Source organism: Sciurus vulgaris (assembly GCF_902686455.1).
Source record: "Sciurus vulgaris genome assembly, contig: HiC_scaffold_516_arrow_ctg1, whole genome shotgun sequence".
Lineage (NCBI taxonomy): Eukaryota > Metazoa > Chordata > Mammalia > Rodentia > Sciuridae > Sciurus > Sciurus vulgaris.
In genome coordinates this window covers 124003-150617 of record NW_027632514.1, presented here as the reverse complement: position 1 = coordinate 150617, position 26615 = coordinate 124003, and the positions used below count along the sequence as shown (strand labels likewise).

Sequence of the window (26615 nt, the reverse complement as noted above, 5' to 3'; positions counted from 1 at the left end):
ATGTATGCATTTTTTGTAGAAAAGTACACCAAGAGAGGTATGGTTTGCTGTTCAGTGGTAGAATGCTTGCCTACCAGGAGTAAAGCTCTGGGTTCTATCATCAGCATCACATAAATATAAACATGAAACAAAGTTATTGTGTCTATCAACAACTAAAACTTAGGCATTGGGAAATATGTACCATGCGATATCAGGTATGCAGAGATATATTTCTCCAAATTCTGACCAGAAACATTTTTATGTTGAAAAATTAAAAAAAAAAAAAACACCCAACAAAGCAATAATCCATCAAAAGATTGACTGCGAGATTTCAAGACAGGAGGAACAGATGGGACAAAAGCAGAGAGGGATAATGTATAGAGATCATGGAACTGATACAGAGGTATAGCACCTGTTAAGACAGATGAAGATGGAAAAATAGTTTGCAAAAGTACTCAAATCTAGAATTTAGGAAAATTGAAGACAAAATCTTATTCCTAGAAAATTGTATTATGTAATTGATTCATCAATTCCCACCCTGGTCCATACCAAACCTCATTCTAAGATGGTTCTGGTCATGGTTTTTCTGTCATAGCAGTGAAAGTTTGGCTCACATTCTATCTTAACATTTTTCTTTATTTTTGAATTGGCTATATCACAGGCTTAAGGTGTTAACATATTAAACTCAGAAGCCATAATTTTTACTTTGTTGTATCTTTTGATTTGCTTCTATTTAAAAATGTTTTCATCAATGTTCAGAGTGGCACATGTCCCCAGTCATCCCTGCTGTTTGGAAGACTGGGGCAAGAGGATCACAATTTCAAGCCAACCTCAGAAACTGAGAGAGGCTATAATCATCTTAGTGAAATACCATCTCTAGATAAACTATATTAAATACTGGGTATGTGGCTCAGTGGTGAAACACATCTGGATTCAAATTTCCATACAAAAAAAAAAAACACATATTTTAAATTTTATATTTGGTACTTTTCTTCACCTTACTATATCTATATTTATTTATGGACATTAGAATTTGTGTTTTCTTATATTTTTTAAGATTCTAAATGTGTTATTTTTTCTGACATAAACTTGTTTAACACGTCACTTTTACAGAACTCCAAAATCTCAAAATTCTGTTATTTATATGGATCTATCACCCTGACATGGAGTTATCCATTGTTTAATCTGTTTCCCATAGTTGTATAGCATGAAATGTTCTTTTAGGAATGCCATTTAATTACTTGCTTCAATGTTTAATTTCAAGTGATATCTATTTAATTTTATTCTGCTTGTTTTATTTTATATGTTTACATGGTGATTTTAAACTTATTATAATCTTTTTCTCTATTTCAGGTTTCTACTTTTAAAATACTATACTTCCCTATAGGTAAATTCCTCTAAATAACTCTGATTTTTATTTTGGTATAGAATAACAAGGAACAAATCCTTTTCTCTGACAGCAACTTTCACCTCCTAAATATAAACCCCTGAATCCCATGAATCCATAAATATGTGACCTTTTATGGAAAGGGATTATGCAGATGAGAAGAAGTAAAATATTTTGAATGTGAAGATTGTTCTACTGAAGCTCGGCATAGTCAATTTTACCACAATCACTTTTATGAGAATCAGCAAAGAAGATGGTGGTCAGAGTGGAACTGTGATCATTGATACAGATGTTTGACTGATGCTTGATAAATATTAAGAACATAAAAACAGGTGATGATTGTAGGAAGCTCTGGAATCTGCATGGGGAAAATGGAGTATCCTTAAGTTTAACCTCCAGATAGGAGAAGGTCTGGTGAAGCCTTGACCTTAAATCTCAAGTCCCATAATGTGCTTTGAACCCACAAAGAAGATAATACACTATGTTTTAAATAATAAATTTTAGGTAATGTTTATGGACTCAGTAAGAAAACAATACAATAAAAATGATCCTTTCCCATTTTTCAGGTACTGTGTGTATAGGTAAGATATTCTTACACTCAACTCACATTTCAACATTCTTCTCAATCTGTTCTACACACTATAAATATCACTTATGTATATGCCCATTACTTTTCTGAGTCAAGTATGATTCTCAATGTAACCTTCTCTGTTACTGCCATATCCTTACACTGTAGAAACTTTGTAATCAATTGTCTATAGATTTATAGGATTATGTTTGTTTAGTCCATATGCATCTCTAACTTTGATATCAAGTGCAGTGTGTGAATATTCAAGTTAATGATAGAACATCCAATGTAAAATGGGCATCTACTTATATGATGCACAGTAGCAATGCTGTAATGCTGTAAATACAGTCTGAATCCCTGGACTTTGTCATGTCAACAGTAAGTCATAATTCACTGCTGAGTTCTTAATGATAGTTGATCTCTGAAAAATCATGATGTTGTACTAAGCACTGCTTAGGATATTAAGTGAACAGATAGTCGAAGTCCAATTATATATTGTTTCTCCAGTATGGATTTCATCCTTACTCATCATCATCTAATTTTTGGAGAGTTAAGATTCTGCAAGAATCTTACCTGATATGAGTAACCTTATGAAGAGTATCACCATAATGAGGAGCAAATGAGAAAGTTTGTGGAGAACTCCTTCATCCCTCAGCCTGTGAAGAAATCAAGAGGTATATATTTTCTTCTTCTCTGAGTATAAGAGAACCAAAACAGTTTTCTAAAAGGAAGAAAGGGGTCATATTTCTAGTTAGTGGAAGATGAGTGAAGGAATGAGAGATACAACAAAAATGACTCTGTGAAATGAAGGAAACAATAAAAAGAGAGTAGAATGTTAAAACAAATTCTATAAGGATGTATATAGGTCATGGAATATAAACCTGTGTATAGTAACTATTAAGTTTTCAGACTCTAAGGTATAAATGTAGGGAACCTTTTATGGAATTCAAAGAAAACAAAGTATATAAAACACAAACACTCTTAAATATCAATGCTAAATTTATATAAGTTTTGGTTCTTTAGAGGATATAAAATAGTGGTAGAAACATATAGATTCACAGTAAACAAAATGTTACTGAGTTTGGCCCTTTTTTTTTTTTTTTTTTGGTGGTAGAGGACAAATAAATTGGAGCAAATCACAACATTTCAAAGCCTGGCTCATATTTCCTAGTACACTCTGATATTCCAAACAAAAAATTCTAACAATTATCCAATACAGTCAATGATGATTGGGGCTCATTTGTTTACCAACAGTCAACTGGAGAGACCTGGAGGGAGAAGTCATTTCATGTACCTTCAAATTCAAACACATTCAAGATCTTACAGACTATAAGCTGAGCTATGCCAAGTATAGACTGCTATTCATACCCATGTTGACACACACACCTCAAACACATAACTAGGCCAGGGGAAGATAAATATTTAAACTCTTTTTTTTACTTATTTTATATCAAGTGCAATTATTTCATCTCAAAAATTACTCTATGCATTTGTAGAAACAGCCTAGGCAATAGTAATTACACTGAGAAATCTTTTCTTTTAAGTAACAATTCATAAAAGAGAAGAAGATGCATAGAAAATGTGTCCCCAATGGTATAATTTATATTCTTTGACTGAGGTGGTAAACACTATATCATAAGCATCCCATTCCATACAAACTTGGATGTCAGCATCACATACAGTTAGAAAAGGAAAGAGCATGGAGGAGTGTGGAATTTGTATGTCAATGCCAGGCATTGGCATATATCACTTCCACTCTATTTCACTTATAGAGAGCCAAATAACATGATCACAGTTAACTACAAGGAAGTTTGATAAATGTAACTCAAAAGTATACCCAGGTTGTAATACAATATGTAGAAGTTTCTGAAAATTTAACAAATGAAATTGTGAAAACAGTCACCCATATCATGCATTGATGTAAGAATACTGCTATCCATTACTAGTAGAAAACATTTTTTATCTACACAAATGTACACTATGCATGTTCACTGAAGGCATCACTCAATAGACTTCTACTCTCTACCTAACAATAGTAAATATATATAAACACCATACAAGAACCACAACTCTTTCTTGAATTTACTTTCTCAGGCAAGGTGGATATATTAAATGTTGATTAGGAATGAGCCAACAGAATTCCTGTTGAATTGTCTAACATGTATGAAACCAGTAACATCTTCAAACAGGCTCAGTATGATAGGACATTCAGGATTGATCTTGACTGGCCCAGTCCAAGAGCAAACCACATTCATATATTTTCATAGGTAATAATTTTCCATCACTTTTCTCTAGAACAATCTACACTCCCTACTGTCTTTTATCAATTTCCAACAACCTATCAAAAACATTTTAGTTTCCTGTGCTTAATTGTTTCTGTTATTTTTAGATAAGAAAAAATTACTTTGTAGATGACATTAACTTTACCAATTTTTTTAACTTTATACAATTAGTAATAAAACAGAAAAATTTTGTCTGGTTCCTCTTCTTTAGTAAATGTGAAAATTTCATCCATTTCCCTTATGATTATAGATTGCTCATTCTTATTAGTGCCTTTGTTACATGAAAAAAATAAAAAACACTTTGTGAACTACACAATAACCAATATTTTTACTGAGAATTTGGATGTAGACATTAAATTTTACATTCTTACAGTCTTTGTTCCCTTTGATTAAAAATCAAATTATTGCTTGAGTTTCAAAAAGAAAGTTTGAATTCATTACATTGAACATCTAAATCAGATAAAAATTTAAAACATAATATAAGCACAAAACACAGAGGTTTTAATCACAACGAAGGAAATCAATAAATAAAATATCTCTCCAAATAACACACAGACACTAAACAAAAACATTCCTACTCAAACAATACTATCATGTTCACATTTTTAAACAGCCTTTCAGCCACACATTACACCATGACCCAATATTCTCAATATGCTCTGAACTTATACAGACCAAGTTCACTGTTTCACATAAACCTTTGACTGCTGACTGTGAGTTACCTACATGGCAGAAAATTGCATGAAGGAACTTTACATTCTTGAACACTGAAAGAGTGGGGGCTGTTCTTGGATAATATTTTGAAAAGTAACAGTGACATGTGGACAAGCATTTTATTGATTTAAGTAACCATATTTTATCACCCTTTTTATTTCAGTTTTGAATGTTGAGAATATGAAATAAAGATAAGGAAATTGTACAAATATGGAGAAGATAAACACAACTCCAGATATTAACCAATGTTGGTGGGTTTGAGGAGTGTTGTTGGTAGAATTTAGTTGGAAGCACCAAATTTGATACATTTCACTTCCCTGTCTGAGTCAGAGGTAAATTACAAAACAAAGTAAGTACTTATGTGGGATGGGTTAGGAAACAGAGTGAGGTAGAAATGATATTAGGTTAACAGCTGTTTTAGCTGGTAGTATTGTTCCTGATGGATTTCTAGAGTTTGCTCAGGTAATGTGCACTTCCTGCTATGCAAAATTTCACTGGAGATCAAGAACTGTAGTAGATGGGCCTCCACTATGCTCTGAGAGCAAACCAAAAATTGACAAAAGATTGGAAATTGACAGTTTTCCTAACACATAAAAATTTTCATCATCAGTAGTGGAGATTTACTGGGTTATATGTAGGTCATTTCAAATGGAGGAAGTCTAATTCAAACCATAAACAGTGAGAATATAGTAATAATAAAAGTTTGCTCTTTGACAGTATGTGCAATTTGCTTTCTATAGAGTGATGGGCATTATCTGATTTTAGAGCTTAGCAAAAAATATTCAGAAATAATTGTTTGAATAAATGCATAAACTCTCATTACAGATTCATGATATTTGTTTCATTTTCTTGGAGTTTCAGACATACGCATGTTTTTTCAATCATATGTATTCTTTGGAGGATATTGTTTTTGTCCTGAAGAAAAGAGTTTATTCACTGAATTGGATAATTTATTTTTGTGATTCTTCTTTCTATATACACAGTCTTTCATTCTTGCAAGGATATAGTAGAACAGCAATGTCTAGGTAGAACAGGTGATTGGAATCAGAGTATATCTGATGAAACCCACCTTAGAATCTCTGCTCAGTCTCAAACAAAAAGATGTACTTTAGACCGAGTGATATGTTTACCTACTCTGTCCTTTGTTGAGAGTCTATCTTTTCTACCCTATCAACATGGTCTCATCAAAAGTAGCCTTTCACTTATGTGAAATGAGACAGACATCATTACCCTTTGTACATGTATGATTGTATAAATGGTGTCAATCTACAATGTGTACAGCCATAGAAAGTAAAAATTGTATCCCATTTGTGTACAGTGAATCAAAATGCAGTCTGTAAAAGTAAAAATTTTTAAAAAATAAAAAGAATTAAAAAATAACATTTTATATTATGTTGGAAGGAGAGATACTGTTTATTTTCTGGAGAAAATATCATGTGATAGAGAAGCTTAATATATGAGTACAGTGTACTCAACTTGTCTTGTCAGTGAGATCTAAACCACGACAAAAATTAAACTATGTCTAGTATTAGACCAATGATGCCTAGTATGTAAAAAGTAGTAAACACATAAATTTTTATTTAAACATGCTTTCAACTATCCTAGAGACAATGACTTGTCAAATGTGAGTTAGAAATCATTAAGTGCAACACATAAAACTTCAAGGTAGATCCTTCAAATAAAACAAAATAATTTAAATTTTAGAAAGGCATACTGATAGACAATTTTGTTTGATGGCATATTTGTATGTTTAAATCTACACAGGATATAAAATGAGAACCAAAACACCATCAATTTTTTATAGAAAATTAATCAAAATTTTAATAATTAGTAATGTCATTCAAATTTTTAAAACTGAGCACTAACATGCTACATGAATAAGCCAATCCCAAAATATATAGGCCAAAATTCACCACGATATGTGGTTTTAACACACAACTAGGGGTGAGGGGAGAATAAAAGTTCATTGGACTAGCCAAAGGGAGACAAAGAAAAGGGAGGGGGAATAGAAAATTCTGTAAAATGAATCAGGTGTAAATTTCCTATGTTCATACATGAATATTTAACAAATAAAACTCCACATGACATCCAAGCACAACAATCAGATACTAACATGGCATTTCTTTTAGGGGGACAAGTGAGATACTCCAATCATTCATATAATTATACTCATTATAGTAATGGCAATACAACATGGAAGGATAATGTAAAAGTAAACTGCAATAATCAAGTTGGAAAAAATTGTACCTATCCACCTACCCCTATGTGCGTGTCCCCACCTTTTATGTTTCTTCTCACATCCAATGTAACCAACTCTTCAACACTAAATTGTTCAGATTATTCTTTTGTTTTAGCTCAATGTTGGAACGTGTCTACCCATACACGTGGCAGTGATTTTACGGGTACCAAGATACCTGCCTATTCCAGTGGATGTCAGTTCTCTCTCTGATACTCTCTTAAATAGACAAAAAGAGATTTTGGTATAACAGCTGCAATTATTACAATAATAGTTGCATCTGCTGCTGCTGCTGCAACTGCTGCTGCTGCCCTTGCCACTACAGTTCCTACAGCTCAAGCTTTAAATACACTCTCTTCTGCTACTTCAGATGCTACTTATTGCTGGATGACAATAATGATCTGTGGGACTTCTATGACATGGGTAGCATGAATGACCAGTAGAGCTACTATTACCTTACTCAAGATCAGATAAGTACCCACTTACGTACAGGAATTCTGTTATTAAACCAAAGGATAGATCTACTCCAAGAACAATTAGATATTGTAGAACAAATCATTTCTATGGGATGCTCTTATCATTCTATTGCCCTCTGTATTACTACAGCTCCTTATAACAATTAATCTCTTGCTGCTAATATTTCTAAACAGCTATCTTCTCTATTATTGGGTACTTGGACCCATAAATTTGACAATTTAACCACACAATTACAACACCAAATCACTACAATTAATCGCACCAAAGTAGACATCCCAACGCTGGCATTTACTGTTCATACACTATCTAACCAGATTCTAGGATGGGTCCAACAAAATTGGCTACAGACTGCTATCTTAGGGGTGATATTTTTAATAGCAAGTATTTGGATTTACAACAAGATTAGACAAACCCGCCAATTACAAAGACGTCAAGCTACTGTGATTAAGCAGGCATTTGCAGCTCTAACTACAGAAAATACCCCCCACATATGGCTTAATATGCTGGATCAGTAGTCAAAGATGGATACGATTCTTAGGAACTCATACCAACCTAAGACAGGGTCCTGATGCCTGGAGGTCAGGATTCTGATGACGGGTAAGGATGCTGTTTGCCATGAACAACCCAAGACAGACACGATCCCAAGCCATGTAATTAAATAAATAAGTGGGAGATGTTGGGGGCATTTACCGGCACCCCCCCAACATTACTCTCTCCAAGATGGTGCCTGGCATGGTGCCACAATGAGTCTGCAGCACAATGCTAAGAAACAGGAAGTGTGTCTGATTGGCGGTTGATTCCTTTCCTGATCCGTGCTGAGCTCATGACCAGTGCATGCACCAATCTCCTTAGCCTGGAGCCCATGCATCTTTCACATGAACACTCACATGCACTTACTCTGATTGGCTTCTGGTTATCAGTTTGTTTTACTAAAAAGATATATATGAAAGCGAACAAAGAATAAAGGGAGAGACCCTTATTACGTGTGTGTGTGTGTGTGTGTGTGTGTATGTGTTTATTGCTGCTGGATGACAATAATGATCTGTGGGACTTCTATGACATGGGTAGCATGAATGACCAGTAGAGCTACTATTACCTGCTTAGCTTCTATGGTCTGAGTACTTATTCATAACGTGCATCTATACTATGACATGAATATCTTCTACAAACTTATTACTCCATGTATTCTGCAAAGTTACTATTTCCAAAGAATTCACCTTAAATATATTACACTCTGTGATTTTTTAAACCACTATATCCTGCATATCCACTAAGGTCTGTGTGGCCTCTATGGCCTACAAAGCCTTAGTAGCCTGAATGGTAATCACATGCATCCTACATATGTTCTGTGACCCATGTATCCTCCATGTCCTGTGTAGTCTCAATGTCCACATAGCCTAAATTACACAATTAACCTCCATATTTTCAGTAGCTGTTATGACCTCCTTAGCCTCCATATTCTGTGTAGCCTGTATGACCCATATAGACTGAATGATCTGTGTAAATTTTATGACTTGATTGGTTTATATAACCTGAGCATCATATAAAACCTGCAGAGCTTCTATGATCTGGGTAGATTCTAGAATCTGGTTCCCTTCATGAACAGAGTACCCTCTGTGGCCTTTGACATCTCTATGGCCTACATTGCCTCCTTTACTTGAGAAATTTCCAGCTAGCCTAAAAAGTTTGCAGTCTCCATGATGTTCTTAGCTTCTCTGGCCTGAGCATCATATATGAATTTCAAAGTATTTATGGTATGCATAACCTCTACTTCCTAGATACTCTCTATGACTTGAGTAGTCTCTATGTACTTAGTAGACTGCGCCACTAGCATAACTCATATTATCTATGTGACCTCTATGTGTTTCATACCCTCTATGTCCTGTTTAACTTCTATGCCCTGTGTTAGCAGTATTGCCTATGTTGTCTCTATAAATTTCTTTACATATATTCCCTGTGCACATTCTTTAATGTTCATAACCATGGAGAATTTATGTCTTACCAAATTCCCAGAGAATCCTCCATGGATCCATTAGCCTCTATTATGTGCATAGACTTTGCAACCTACACAACATCAATGACTTTTGTTGCCTCTGTGAACTGTATCCACTCTATAACTTAAGTAGTCTTTATGGTGTTAATAACAAAAAGGAGCTAACTACTTCTGTGAGCTACTTAACATCTATGATCTGTGTAGCCTTACTGGCCTGAGTAGTTTTCATGGCCTAAATACCCTTTATGCCATATCTACATAGCCCCTTATAATTTGAACAGCCTTCATGGTGTGCATAGTTTCTGTGGCCTGAATATAATCTATGACATTGGAAGCCTCTATTTTCTTCTAAATCTCTATGTTTTGAGTTGCCTAATTGACATTCTTAGCCTCTATGACCTTTGTATCCTATTTGGCCTACATCGTTTTATGGCCTGAGGAGTACATATAACCTGACTCCATTTTCTCCATTCACTCATTCTGTGTTTTGGGGTTGTCTCCCATGATAAGTACAGACAAAAGATATAAGAGGAAATATATAAATCAAATGTCCATAAGTGTCCAAACTTTTATCAGTCACCATTGATCACTAAAATACAGTTCTCTTATTTTGTGATATTTCTGTACATATAAATGGCATATGCCCATTCTTTTAAATTTCTTTCACATTAGTCAAAATATTATATGTATATTTTTATAGTATAAGTTTAAGTAAATCTACATTTGCATGGAAAAATAACTTTAAAATTTACTTTAGGCTTGGCACACTGGTGCATGCCTGCAATTATAATGGTTTGGGAGGCTGAGGCAGGATTATTGGGAGTTCAAAATCATCCTCAGTAACGTAGCAAGGTACTGAAAAACTTAGCTGGACCCTTTCTCATAATAATAAATGGGAGTGGGATGTGGCTCCATAATTAAGCTTCCAAATGCACTCTTCCTTTGCGCACATGACAGAACATTGTCCCAACCTGATTATTACTGCCTGAACTCCCAAAAAAACCCATCAGTGTTCACTCAGATCAGAATCCTGGGTCTATCCTTGCTTGCTTCCCATCCAACGATGACCCCTGAACCCCTGTAGCATTTTATCTGCACAGACACACTCCAAACTCCAGAACACACTCAACTGTTCCATGGAGTCCTTACATTTAAAAAAAAAATTATCTGTTGCTAGTACTTCAAAATGACAGGTTTGGGACTGGATGTGTGGCTCAGTGACAGAACAAGTGCTTATCATGTGTGTAGCTCTGGATTCCATCCCCAGCACCTAAAACAATAAAAATTAAAATAGCCAGGTGCACTGGCACATGTCTCTAATCCAAGGGGCTTAGGTGGCTGAGGCAGGAAGATTGCAACATTGAGGCCAGTCTTTTTGAAAATGCTCTTATTATAGTGTATTTTTATATCAAAAATTTAATGACATCATCAAGGCAATCCTGTATCATATAGTACTTTTGGTCACAAAAGAAATATATCAAGTTAGCAACAATTTCTCTTTCATCTGAATTTGTGAAATCACTCTATTTAAAAATTACCATTGTTATGTGATTGTGGCTCAGTTGTAGCATGCTTACCTAGCACGTGTTTGGTACTGGGTTTGATTCTCAGCACCAAATATAAAATATAAAATAATGGTCCTTCAACAACTAAAACAATAAGTAAAAATTATCATACATATGTTATCTCATTTTAATCAAATATTTTTCTTCCCCCTCCCTTTTATATTTCTCCATCTATGTGAATTGAAAGTCAACTGTAATGATGTCACCTTTAATCTGGCACTTGAGGTACTGGTTTTTTTGTGATCCCCGTCCCCTGACCAGTTTTCCAGTATATTCTGCTATATACATTGAATTTTTTATAAGAGCCTTTGGAACTTTTATAATACAATGCAATTTGTTTTTCAAAATATTAGCACTGTTTTTGAAGGGATTTGAGTATTGAATGACATTACAAAGAAAGCACCTGGCATTGTGTGACTGAGATTGTGAGAGGCCCCCAGTTTATTTGTAGGAGCTTACATATTGTTCTTACCTAGAATCTCCTTTCTTTTGCCACTTAAGAAACGTCTACTCATCCTTCAATTCCTAGTTGAATGGGAAGAATTTCCTAGTACTTACACCCAGTCCATCAGAAAATTTCTGTGGAAATTTAGAACCTGAACACTGATAAGGGGACAGCAGAAACACTCAGAGTCTTGTCATGAACCAGCAGCATGTACGGAGATTGATGCAGGTGTTTGGGATTTTGAGATCACCCAGCACAGCCAAGCACCTCCTTTCTTGAACTTTACCCTCAGTTTCCTGTTATCCCTCCACTGTCCTCTAACATATTGTTTTTGTTTAAAGCACCCATGTTTGTTTCTGCAACTTGTAGCATATATCCACAACTGCTGTCCTGTCTCCACTGAATTGAGTCAGTCTTACAGAATAAACAGTAGTTACACAGAGGTTGTTTTAGAGTCTCTCCTTCTGAGACCCAACTTTGAGAAAGAAGGTCATGGTCAGAAACACATCATGCCTCATTCTAAGAAGCCCTGGACTAGCAGGTTAGGAAAATACAGATGATACTTTTTGCCAAGAAGCCATGCCCATTCTGTGCTGGAAGGCTAAGGAAGAAGCTGAATGCCACAGGGCTAGAGAAAAGCAAAGGGCAGGTCCTGTGCAAACACACAACTTTTAATACAGGCTAGACTACTCCACAAGCAGGGCAGGGACCTTGTTATTTGCTCACCTGTATCTTCTCTACTTCCATACTCTGACACACAGATAGCAATCAAATTTTGCTCATCTTTATGCTAATAAAGTATTATCAACAGCTGTACTGTTTAAATGGTGAGACTGACTCAGATGAGCAAAGAGATTCAGTGTCATTCATTGGTGATATGGGCTGCTGACAAAACCAGACCCCAAGTTAATTTGTCCCTCAACCTAATCAGTGTATGAGACCAATGAGTAATTCTGCAAGACCCCTTCCATTCCATTCAGATGGACTTCTACAGGAGTTTTTGAGCAGCCAGTTGGGAAGGAATGGTAGGTGTACAAGTGAGATTGACTGAAGAGCCTGGTGGATAAAAAAGAGCAGAGACATTTGGGATGCTATTTGATGTAGGTGGAAGTCAGTAAAGCCAGACATCAGAAGTTTCCAGGGCTAGAAGGGAAACATGAGATTCCAGTATGTTAAATAGTTCAGAAGAGGAGAAGTCAAGTGTTCAGAATGCTGTGAAGCAAGGTTATGATGCGGGTATGGTTCTGCAAATCACAGCCAAGTGGAGCCGAACTTTTGGGAGTAGCCTATAAAATTGAGTGGACCTGAAGTGATGGAGTCCTGTGGAATCAAGTGTTGCTCAGTGAAGTCCAGAAAATGGTTGGAGCCAGTAGCGTGGACCTCATTGGAGCCCTAAAACCTAGTCTCCAGCCTCAAAAAATTTTGGGTGAGCAGCTGGTCCAGGGCAGCTGAGGCGAGCTCAGTCTGGAAACAAAGAGGACAGGAGTTAAGTAGACAGTGGTGGGTGCATTTGCAGCAGGCAAAGGATGCCAGGGAGCTCAAAGAGGTACATAAGTTTTGGAAATCATGTAGAATATTTCTGTGGTCCAAATAAGAAATCAGGGCACTTGGTCTTTTCCTGCTTTATATGCGAGCTCAAAGTCTTTTCTGTTGGAACCTCTGTTTCTCACTTTTAGAATTAGAGAATTGAGTGAGGAGAAGATGCCATGATAAAGCCTTCCTTAGTTCTTTCCTCTCACTAGTTGCCATCAATTTCCATGTATTCAGGCTACTTGGTATCCATGGGATTTCTGGGAAGGGTCTTGGTGAATGTTTGCATAGAGATTTTGCTTTATGGAAGCAACCATCGTTGGATGTGTGTCCACAGAGTCTTCTCCTGGTATTTGCTGTGTAGATGGTGTAATCTGGTGGTCCAAAGATGGTAAACATGTGGTGTGGATGTTACTGGAGCCTAGGTCAGATGCCAAAGCTCATCTCACTCACCCATGGTGCAGGGGCTTCCTGGTGCCTGGGCAGTGAGATAAGCATAGATGAGGGAGGCGACCATGACAATTGCCAGGAGCAACATTGGCGGTCTCACTGCATCTGTAAAGTAGTACAAGGAGCAATGCCTGTCTCTGAGGCTAGTGTAAGACCAAGCCCCAGTTTTGTAATTCTCTAAAAGACAGCACGGAATAGGTAGGTAGGTGATCTGCATTATGACTCTTAAAATTTATTTTTCCATACGGAAATGTACTGCTTTTTTATTTTAAAATAAAACTCTTCTGAATGAGACTCTGTTCTAGAAATAGAGGACATAGATGTGAATAAAAATGCCAAGAATTCCTGCTTCAATCCTTGTGAGGGCTGTTGTTCCACTGGTGTGACATAAGAATTGACACTAAAAGGCATGGAGCATTGATGAAGCCCCAGTTGTCAGTCAGATGTTGTGCTTCCTCAAATGTTCAAGTTTGAACATTAGAGAAGCTCACCAAGGCATGCGTGGGAAGCAAAGTTTAGTTAAATAATAGTAACATAGACTTCTCCCGAGAGGGAAAAGTGGGATATAGCTGATGTCCAGGTATCCCCAGAAGTGAGAGCATCTTCCTGCTTTTATGTTTTGGTTTTCATCTCTCTTCCTCCTTTTCTCTTTCCTTCCTCTGTAGATTCAGGAAATGCAAGTGTGATGGTCAAAAGCTGAGAAGCAGGTGGGTTTGAAGGGCCAAGGTGTAGTAACCCAGGAAATAGCTGTCCTGGAGGCATTAATTAGCAATTTTTACAATTCCCTGCAATAAGGAACAATTCTTGGGACAGGTTATTTAGCAACAGGTTCAGAAGGGGCAGGTTATCTTGGTAACGGTGGTGGAAGTACACTGGAGGCATTGACAATTCAATAACTCCGAGAGTGACTTCAACATCCCAGATCCAAACTGACATTCACTTTCAGGATAGGACCTCATTACCTATCTACACTGGCTGCCTATATTGAGTGCTTGCTTCCGTGATTCCTTTAGGTATCTGACATCATGCTACCATTCATAGCAATGTTTAACCTGCTCAGTTATTCTAAAACACACCCCTCATCATGTCACTTAGCTTCCCCCTGTCCTTTCCTACCTGAGATAAAGGCCTCATTCAGAAACTTGCCCTCACTTTCTTCTCCAGTTGCATCTCTCCATTTATCTCAGATATTTCCAGGGCACCTCTCTCACTGCAAAAGTACATAACTATGTTTGAAGTGTGTTTTTCCCTTGAAAGAAGTTCTAATTCCTAATTAGATGCTAGAGCATGGTGGAACTGTACTTAAAACTTTTTCTAGAGTCCAAAAGTATCTGCACATCTGTCTGCTATATTGGTTAATGGAAATTTTCAAAATTAGAGAGCCCTTCAGTAATAGTTTTGCAAGAAGCCTATACTTTCTTTAAACTCTTATTTAATTTTATTAATAAAATTATTCTTCAGCTAAGAATTAGCTGTCATTACTATAAGCTCATGACCCGTAATGGCAGATGCAGGACAGTAAACAAAGCATGGATCAGCAAGCTTTCCTCTATTCTGCAGCAAGGTCCATTGATCAAGCATAGGAGCACCAGTTTTCTGGGTATGAAGATGACCCCCCAGTTTACAGAAGGATTCTGAGATCTCTTTATATGTTATGGTGCATTTTATTTTTCTTTATTGAATTTATCATTACAGAAATAACAGCATTATACTTTTTTAGTAAGACTTTTAACATCACTTATTATTCAATGTCAATTGAAAATGGAAAATTACAAGACGTATTTTATAGATCGTGCACCCATGTTTAGTTTATTCATTCCTGAAAAGTTAAAATGAATCACAAACAAATGCAATAGTTTTCAATACACTTTGGTGACTGCTCACAATTTCTACCATTGATATGTTAGTGAGTTGGAAAGAACTGAACGGAATCTGACTGACGATTGCCCTGTTTTCCTCTCAACTGGAGAGGTGGAATGACACAATGAAGTACTATGAGTGCCAAAGGAGAAGACAGGGTTCCTCGTTCTTGGTGAAAAATACACTGCTATATTTCTGCATTTGAATCTAGTTCTCATTGAACCCCCCCAGTATGGTCTTCCTGGGATTCAGTAATCTCCCTGTGTGTATTTACTGGAAGATGGAATACACTTATCTTATGCCCCATATCCTCTCTGCTCCCATAGTTTGGACCCACTGGACTTCTGTGCTTATGGAAATTAAAACTCCTTAATATGCATGAGGAGGTCAGATGCAGAAAACGTGCCAAGTTCCAAAGGGCAGGAAGCAGACCTCAACGGATTCAGAGAAGGCTTTATCCTTCATAGACTCAGGTTCTGTCAGGGCCCACTTTCCATGTGAGAAAAAAATGGCCATCAGTAACAGAGGGCATTTGGGTTTTATAGGGTAAAATGAGTATGATGCAATCATTGGAAATCATGTATGAGCAGTTTTGACTCTCAGGGGCTAGTTGTATAGGTTAAAACCAGACCCTGAGGGATAAGTTCTTACATCTTGTCCCTAGTCATTTAAGACTCATTGGCCATGTGGGAAGGTGAAAGTTTAGGGCCCAGCATTGAGTGTCTGTCCTTTTCCCCAGGACCCATTGTTATCAGGAAAGAATATACTGGGAGATGTTTAATATCTGAACAATTTTCTCCCCCCTCATTCCAAGTCACACCATATCTCCATTTTTCGTGGGGAGTTGTTTTATAGCAATATTACTTTCCATAATCCTTCACATGTGGTTACATGTATGGACTATGTTCATTCATGTGGTATGGTCTATTGTTTTGGAATTCACTCATGAAAAATAAGCACAAAGATCCAATTAAAAAATTATAATAGCCATAGCAGGCTATTAATGCATGGACAGTGCCACTTTGAGCAGGGATCCTGACTGTGTAGAAGAAACACTGTGGAGTTAGTCCTCCTTTGCCTGCTTTCTACCTCCTCCTCTTCTTCCTCCTCCTCTTTCTCTTATTTTCTCCATCCCTCCTTCCTTCCCTTCCTTTCATAGAATGAAGAATAATAATACCTAATGTAAGTGGTATTACACAGTATTTGACCTTCAACTAGCATAATTCCAGTCTTCTCAATGCTGTCTTGAATGCCAGGTTTCAAATCTTTTTAAGGGTCCAATAATATACTCCTTTAATTCTTCAGCTGTTTTGAGTATCCTGAGGTGCATGTGAGACACCAAATGTAGTTTCTCTTGTCAAAGTGTTGAAATTTTTCCATTTATATTGATGTTGGTCTATGCAGCTTCATTTGTGCCTGGCTAGCTTATACTAGGGATAAGGGTGCGGATTCAATACCCAGACTCTGGGAGCTGGGTGGAAGCAGGCTTGTGGCAAGCAGCCTGCAAACTGGTTTATTGTGGGAACAGGTATACATTTTACTGGATTCTTGTCCAATCAAAATGTTCCACAGGGTATCAGACCACCAGTTTCCTATATGAGTTCTCTTGGTAACACTGAATCAATTTGGGGCAGTTGTTGACTTTCCCAGGTAGCTAAAGTGGAATGCTCCTCCCCACAAGTTTTCCTTGCACATTTGAAATGTTCACTGCTGCCAGCCAGAACCTAGGATTTCTTCCAATAGTAATGTGCGGCAAAATTTGGCCCTGGCTGTGGAGGAAGGTGGGCGCTGCTGGTGCAGCAAGTGCTATTGTTCCTGGTGCCTACAGAAGATAGGTGGGTGCTGGGTGCATGAGCCTCTTTGTGGGCCAAGAGAGGTGGATGGGTGCAGGAATCACGGGTTGTGGTGCAGCCTGGGAGGCCTAGTGTGGGGGCAAGCTGGGTGGGCTCTTGCCTGGAGTGGGCTAGGACTTGTGGACCCTGTGGTGGGGATGCAGCATTGCAAACTTGGTGAGCACAGGCTTCTGGGTCCCCCCCTTTCCCTCAAAGTCACCCGGTGGTTGATGAGTGCCTGTCGCTAGGTCTGGAGGCAGTGAATGAATGAGCCAGTGCACCTTTAACTCAAATAGAATCCAGAAGAGAAAAACTGAGCTAGCTAGAGTGTATTGTGCTGAAGCTTTTTATTTCCTTCAGAAAAGTGATGTAAAACCTTTAATAAGTTGTGACCTCCTCCCTGCAGTCCTTAAAAGAACCAGTACCATTACTCTATTAAATATGTGTTGATTAGTGTCTGAGTCTTTGCACAGCCTTCTTCTTAACTGATAAGTGACATCCATTAGACTTCAGATGTCAAGTGCCAGTCACCTAAAACACTCTCTCAGTTCTCTGGCCTGCCCATGACCTCCATGTTCACAAGGCCTGGTTTCCAACCCCAAGTATGTGTTGTACAATCACTGAAACAAAATATTCAGAGTCCACAGCTTTGAAACTCTGCTGTTTCTCCTTCTGTTTACTATTATTTAGAATTCAGTGGTGAGCTCTAAAATAGTAAAGGAGAATCTGCTGATTTCAAATGACCTTTTGAAAATGGACATGCAATCTCTTGTGCAAGAGCTTGCCCAGTTAAATCTGAATTTTCTAAGAAAACATAAACTAAACCTGCTAGGTAGCATGTTTCATAGAAGACCCCTCCTGGGTGGGGTCTTTAAAACACATTAGAGAACATGTTTTGCTGCTAGCTACTTTAGGAATATTAACTGTAGTATTCATTACCTGTATTCTGAAATACCATCACACAAAGAAACTGTGTACTCTGGTTTGATGGAAGTCACCAGCAATGGCTGTGTCTGTTGTTAGGTGAAGTTAATTTAGGTGTGCCAGTGACTTCAGTGTGATAACATTTTAAAGGTCTGAACTCAATTATGATCACATAGCTTGAAAACATAAATTTTAAATTAATACTTATTTAATGTTTTCTGAGCCTTGTCTCCCTCAGTCTTTCATTAATGCCTTCTTTCATGTATTACTATATGAAAACAAATTGCTGTATTTCTGGTTAACTCTTCTATTACTTGTAAAAAAATTATTTCACTTATCTGTAATTTTTGCTCAATGATTTAGTCTGTGAGAAAAGAATTGGGTCATTTTGTAAATTGGAATCTGTGGATTAAATTATTCAGTTATATTTCTATTCACCAGAATTAAAAAAACATATAAACATATTTTTTCATATTTTTTCTGTATCATTACAAGCTCCATTAAAATATTAAGGGTTAAATATTTTCAAGTTAATTTACTGTTTTCCTCCTAAATTTCTGAAGAACACATGGTTTAAAATTCATTAACTTACAGAAAATATATTTTCATTTATTTTGCCTGTGAACATTTTTACTATGAAGTTTATTGGAATGTATAATTAATAAGAAAACAAAATGTGCTGATAATTATGTAGATGTACACCCAGTCTTCTTCCTGGAAGATATTTTCATGAATCATCTAGATGATAAGTTTTGTGATTATTGTTTATACTTTTTAATTTTCCATATTTGTTTTACTAGACTTATAAGAACAACTAGGATAACTTTAGGATGATAATCACTTTTATGGTTCAAACATTTAAATTTTTATTTACTCAATTAAGAAAATTTTATTTAGAGACATCTGTAGAGTTATGTATAGTTCTGTTAAAAAAAGAGAGACATCCTCTGCCCACTTTTTATAGAACCCCCAGCAGGTCACATTGTGACATTAAAGATGATATAGCTGAAGCAAAGACAATTGCCATCACAAGGGCACCTCATGCTGACCTCTGAATCACACCTATTTTCCCTGGTGATCTACCCACTACTCATGGTCACCATTAAGTTGTTTCCATTTTTATGAATTTATCATTTCAAGAATGTTTTAAAAATAGAAAAGCACTATGTAATCTTTACTGATTTAAAAAAATAATGTAATTATTTGATGGTTCACTCAGTTTATAGTGTATATCAGGAGAGCTACCACATCTAGAAGCATCCCACCTATAAAGAGATGAATACAACTAGTAGGAAAAGGGAGGAGGAAAACACAGGCCATATGATGCTCACAGATAGAAGGGAAATCAGGAAACTGAAGAACACAGCTGTTACAATTTTCTTAGTTGATATGTCAGCAAACATGTTTCTCAATGAACCAGATAGCAAACTGCTAAGGTTTTCAGGTTCCATGGTCTCTTCCACAACTCTTTAACTCTGCCCAAAGAGCTAGAAAGGAATCTCAGCCAAGATTTAAACAAATCAATGAGGTATTTCAATAAAATTTTAACTGAATAAACACAAGGCAGACAGAGGGTAGGGACACTGGTAGATATATTTCTTGGGCAGTAGTTTGAATACTAGTAGTAGTAAAAAAAAAAAAAGAAGAAGTGGAGGCGGGTCGTGCTCGCGCGTGGGCCGCGCGCCCGGGGTCCGGTGGCAGGGTGTCCCCTGCGCTGGCGCAGAATCAGGGTCCTCGGGGTCGAGGATGGAAGCTGTTGGGTGGGCGGGTGTCAACCTTGGTCGCTGAAGGAGTTAAAGTTCCACGTAATTTTCGCTTGTTGGAAGAACTTGAAGAAGGACAAAAAGGAGTAGGTGATGGCACCGTTAGCTGGGGACTTGAAGATGATGAAGATATGACACTTACAAGGTGGACAGGCATGATTATTGGGCCACCAAGGACAAATTATGAAAACAGAATATATAGTCTGAAAGTAGAATGTGGACCTAAATACCCAGAAGCTCCTCCATCAGTTAGATTTGTAACAAAAATTAATATGAACGGAATAAATAATTCCAGTGGAATGGTGGATGCCAGGAGCATACCAGTGTTAGCAAAATGGCAAAATTCATATAGCATTAAAGTTGTACTTCAAGAGCTAAGACGTCTAATGATGTCCAAAGAAAATATGAAGCTTCCACAGCCACCAGAAGGACAAACGTACAATAATTAATTTTAGTGAATCTCAAACTTGTCTTAAATCAACAACCTTCTACTCATATTAATGTCTTGATTAAATATCACAATGCAAAATACCCACACATTCAGTAAAAGAATTCCAGCTGGTAAACATGACCCGGACATTTGTAAGGATATATTTAATATATGTACACCCATTATGTTTTCAGGTAACAGGAGGAAAAATGCAGCACAATTTTTCTTTCTCTTGTTAAGGCACTGTCATTTAAACATGAACCTGGAGTACTCGAAATAGAATTCAGGTTTACAAGAGGAAAGCATGGGAAGAAGTGTCAGATGGCAGTGGAAACTTGTGTGTTTCTGAAAAGTAAAATCTCAAGAAAGAAAACAGAAATGGCATGCTTTATCCATCTTGCTTAGTGAAAGAGCTGCAGTTGAAATTGTTTGAAGTAGCAGGTACAAATGAATATTGTCACAAATTGTGGTAATTTTTGAAGCAGTGTGGGTGCTGACTACTAGTACTATCAAAAATATGTTCAGGATTGTTTTGATACCTGTATTTATAATAAAAAATGTTGGGGGATCGATGAATTTCTGTTAAAAGCTGTTCCTGTGTGTTACATGTAACGGACATGGTAAATATTTGTTTACAGTCTTTGTTTAATAAACCATGCATTTAAGTTTAATTGAAGTCAACAAAAAGGAAATAGGTGTATGGATATGTGATTTTGAGATTAAAGTTAGTCTTAAAATGTAAATAAAATGTGGAATGTGTCCTCAAAAAAAAAAAAAAAAAAGAACAAGTGGAAAAGTACTAGTAATTGTGACTTGCATATTCTGTTTAGAACAAAACCCCATTCTTGTAGGAAAACAGAAAGAACATGATATGGATGGGCAGTTAGCAATGCATAGCTCAGAACGGAATCAGCGGCACAAATTAAACTGAAGCCTTTGAGAATTGAGCCTGTGCTTTCAAACATGTCCTTATTGCCTCTAAAAAATTTACCTTCAGGCTGGGGAGAGAGCTCAGTCGGCACAGTGCTTACCTTGCAAGCACAAGGCCCTGGGTTCAATCCCCAGCACCACAAAAAAAAAAAAAAAAAAAAAAATTACCTCCATATCCAGGAAGATGGGATATGGAAGATTGTTGACCTGTAATCTACTCAGACATACTGAGATTCCATAGAAAGAGACCAAGTTTTGGAAGACTTTCTAAAAATCACAGTTGTGGAAAGCAAAGATGAAATCTATCTCTGAGTTTCTGTGCACTATCATATACATGCTTACAGTAATAAGAGTAGCAGATTTGGCATCTGCAGAGCACTTATGAATTACATTATCTCATTATTCTTCAGAGCACCCCCATGATAAATACAATATTGACTTCTCTGATCTCATATTATATGTAAGGAATAAAGCCCAAACAATAAGTGATTCATGAAAGATCATACAAACAAGAGGAGGTAGAACTGAGATGTGAACACTGGTCTGTTTTCTGAGCCTAGGCTCTGCACCACCAGACTGTAGTGACAATAGATTCCTGTTTATTTCACTGTGCTTTAGGGCATGAGGTAGGTACATCAGATCTCTAAGGAATACTCAGAAGTCTCTGAAGTTTTAAAATACTCATAAGCTGAACTTTGAATGCACAGCATCAAACAGGAAATAAGCATGACTATGTGGTTACCATAATGGTCATATATGGTCTTAAAGTCTTAATACACTGCCTGCCCCAGGAAAAGCTACACATAGTTTCTAGAGGAGTTTGCCTTTCACAACCATCTAACCTTTGGAAATAAAATGTTTTCTCATAGTGTTAGCAGGTTTGTGTATCTCCTCCCATTCCTTCTGTCTAAGCTCTTGAATAATTGCAGATTCACAAGCAGTTTTAAGTAATAATAATTCACAGATCCTGTGTCCCCTTGATACAATCTCCTGAAACTATAACAGTCTGTAAAATCACCACTGGACACCTAACCAGAAGGCTACACTGAAAAAGTCAAGGCAGAGAACGTTCATGGCTTCAAGTCACACTTGATCTACCCTTCTACAATCCACTCAACTTTGGCAATCCCCTCCTTCACTAATCTCAAGTAACCTATCATTTGCTTATTTCAATAATGTTCTATAAATGGAATCAAAAGCAAGTTCTTTTAGTAGTGATAATGATACATTACAAAGAGAAATGCTTTGAAAAGAAATTGAGTTCCCTTCACAAAATATTTCAGCCTTGCTTAGCATTTTTAGGATAGTTAGTGAATCTTAGATTTTTTTTTTTTTTTTTTACTTCCCATACTTCCTTTTAGATGCAGAACCTTTGGAAGTAGTGAAGAAAAGACACAACAGAACAAGCTTTATAATGCCCAGGAGCCATAAAAAGGAAGGGTGATGAAACACTTTAGTTTGCCCAGAGATCAAGAAAATATTCACAGCTAAGTAAGAAAATCTATGACAAACTAAACTGAGCTGGTTACAATACACTCACACACACACAACCCCTAGACACATGGTCTAAACAGTCTTTCTTCCACATATCCTTTTTGGTGGTATATGAATCCCTCAATACATCAGAAATTTCTAATACAATAATTTCACAGTGGAGCAAAAAATAAAAAATAAAAAAGGGACAAGTGCCAAGCATAAATCCTATTCTTAAACATTTTCTTTAATTAAAAATGTTAAAAGGAAGAAAGGTATGTATGAAACAAGTTTCAGCTCTATTCTCTACCTAAACTTCTACACCTGGAGACAAAAACATGGAAGTTCATTTCTCTGATGTGAGATATGTTATTTCCATTACAAATCATACTCTGAAAATCAGTATCATTTTACTTGAGACTCACACAAGGGTCAAAGACTTTTAACCCTGTAATAAGTTTTAAAATATTGGAACAACATAATCTAATTTTTTAATTATCACATTAAATCTGTCACATTTAATTATCAAAATCTGAAGTAAAATCAATGTGTGTACTAATTGATGCATACACTTTCATTAATGTAGTTACACACACTTGCAGGTAGATTACAAAGCTTTAACATATTAGTATGAGACACATGTGGAAGACAGAGAGAACAAAACATTTTTTGTTGCTGCTGTGTATGGAGACTGTGAGTGTAGGACCCTTCTTTCAGCAGACATCATCAACACCATCATATCTGATGAGCACAAGAAAGATAGTCTGGATTACTAGTACTTTTTTTATCTGCTAAAACAGGGCCTTGATATGGACCAACAACATCTAGGGGAGTTGTCAACGAAAATAGGTTTTACTTTCAAGGTTAATGTGTCAGGCAAGGAAAAGAAGCAAGAAGGTGTGCTTCTCACTCCCAGTTCCTAACCAAGAAATATACCAGGAATTTTTGGTAAACTTTTGATTATCCTGCCTCAGTCCCCCAAGTGACTGGGATTACAGATATGTGCCACCAAGTCTGGCTCAGATAATACCTTTAAAACTTGCATAAGTTAGAACTCATCTCACAGCATTCATTTTAGTACTAATTCATCAGTTTAATTTCAACATACCATTATGGAGAATTTGGACTCTTGTTCACAAAAGGAATAAGGCAATAAATTTTACACCTACAGATCCTGAGGGTAATCTAATATACAAAATAAAAGTTTGCTTTCTTAGAGTTGCTTGAACTAACAAGAGAATATTTCCACCATTACCCCTTTGTTGTAAAAACTCAAAAAAGTAACAATAGAGCAGGCTCTCCCCCTGATCCCTAGGAGATACATTCCAAGACCTTCAATGGATATCTGGAAACATGAACACTACAAAACCCCCCACAGTGATTTTTACTAGGTAGACACAGAGTACTGGAGTTAAATCATCCTTCAAGTTTTATGCCCTGATACCTCCTTTTCATTGTTCCCCATATGTTTGGGGACATTTTTAAGTAAAACAGGCTTATTTGAACACCAACATGTGATACTGAAGCAATCTGAAAACATAAAGGTAACATGTACAGGATGGAGACACCAGACAAAAACATGATTCATGTCCTCAGAGGGATGGAAGATTTCTTCTTGAGAGGCTGTCATGTGCTCAAGGCCTCATGCTGTGATGTGTCATAGCCAGGATTTGAATCCATGCACTCTGATGTTCAAGTTTACATTCTAAGCTACCATTTTGATCATTACCTTTTTTCAATGTTTACTCATTGTATATTCCTAAAGGGGTTAAGAAGAATAGTAATATAACAAAATTGTGCTAAATCAGGGACATTATTCATGAACAATTAAGTAATAGTATTTTTACTTCAAATTTAATCACAAGATGCTATTCAAAAATTCTATGAGTGCCATAATTCTTGGTTTCTGCACAAGACCAAGATATGACTAAACTGTTCTCAGAACATACAACATTTATTCAAATTCATAAAGAATAAGGCCATGGATATTTTCAAAAGACCAGGCACTGTATATTACTTCTGTATTAAATGTTCAGAATGAACAAATTATTGAAACAAAGTTTCATGTGTTCTGGAGCTAGAGAAGAGTTATAAATTGGAATGACTACAAATGGATACAGGGTTTTCTTTCAGAGTAGAGGAAAAAATTTATACACATTGATATAGGTGCACAACACCTTAGATAAGCTAATTCTCTAGAATTGGAACTGGACATTTCACAAAGAAATTTCATGGTGGATAGATTACAAGTCAACAAAGCTCTTATAAACAACAACAAAAAAGAGTACATGAGATGAACTGCTCTGAAGCAGCAATAGCCCACTCAGTAGACCACATGCCCTACAGAGTGATGCCTTTTTATTTTTTTTTATCTGCAGAGTCTATCATAGGGGTGAGACTTACAGACTCAATAAAGAGTGCACACTATGAATGGTCTTTGAAGCAAACACTGAAGCCATTAGAACTAGCTAGGCTTTGGTCATCTCTAATTACAGTGAAATATGAGCCCACATTAGAAATGATTTCACAGGCATGGAATTTGGTAATTCACAAAAACTCACATATCTGTTCCAGTTATTTGATAATTATACACACATATAAAAGTTCTATGAGGTGGGCAGGCTAGCTCACTATCCCTGAACTTCACAAAAGCAGAAAAAAAAAATTCTAGAACTTAGCAGTTTGTCCTGGAATCAGGCTGCAAATGGCATCACAACACCAGAGACCAAGCACAAATTACCCTTTGCCATATTGCCACCCTTGTAGGAAAATGGAGATGAACCATGTCACAAGCATTCACAAAATTGACCAGAAGGTCCCATTCAAGGTCTGAGGTTTATCCCAAGATCCACTTCTAATATACTTTGGCTTTAAATCACCTGGTCATTTTCTTTCCCAATCCAGTTATCCACAGCATCTGTTTGATAAGGCTTCCTCTATTTTCCTTCATAGTATGCCATGAAGGATGAGAGTGGTCATGCAGGCAGCTAAGAAATGTGACTGCACATTATTTGCATAGGTTGCAAGTCTCCCACCCCTACTCCCAGATTCCATTCTCCTAAGGAACTGCCAACCCCATCCAGTCCTTATCAGTGCCCCCATCAAACAAAAAGATGTTTTTATGTTAAACAGTCACAAGACTGCTGTGTACTCACTTCACATGTAAAAAATGGAATCCCCAAAACATTAAACTAGATTTTGTAGAATCAGAAAATGAGTGAGGCGAACCACTGGGTCTCAAGGTCACTCTTCTCACTCTAACCCACTATTATTTCTATACTCATTCAGCTCCAACACACTTCCCTTCACTCTGAGACAGTGATGTGCCTCATCCACTTCCAAGGACTCTACCTCAGTGGGCACCCATCCTGTATATGAGCTTCCAAATACATAAGCTGTTTTATTAAACTTTGAGTGGCCTATATTTATCTCTTTAACATACTTGACCCTGCCCATGCCCAAATTATTTCTTCTTTCCAGTTTATAAACTTGTAGCAGACCTGAAACATGAAGAGTTCCAATGCCCTGGCAAGGGACACACATCACCCTGAGCTCTAATTATAGCTCTTATCTTGGGTTCCTTTTCTAGGGATGAGAGAACAGCCTCTCTTCACCTTCTTTATGTAGGAGAATAAATTTGGTGGTCAATATTTCTCCCCAAACTCCCGAGATCACCATGATAAAGTATTCTAAATGCCAGAGCAGAATGAATCCTAGTGATCCTTGACTCTTCCTTAGATGTGACAGGCATCCTGAAGCATTATCAGAACTTCTGCT

General features: G+C 36.8%; 1 protein-coding gene across 1 annotated transcript; it reads left to right on the top strand.

Annotated features, from left to right (window-relative positions):
• The first annotated feature begins 20007 nt into the window (after positions 1-20007).
• LOC306652713 (ubiquitin-conjugating enzyme E2 variant 2-like) lies at positions 20008-21199 on the top strand. The gene has a single exon (XM_079125462.1). The coding sequence runs from the start codon at positions 20137-20139 to the stop codon at positions 20452-20454; it is 318 nt and encodes a 105-aa protein (XP_078981588.1). The 5' UTR covers positions 20008-20136; the 3' UTR covers positions 20455-21199.
• The last annotated feature ends 5416 nt before the right edge of the window (positions 21200-26615 follow it).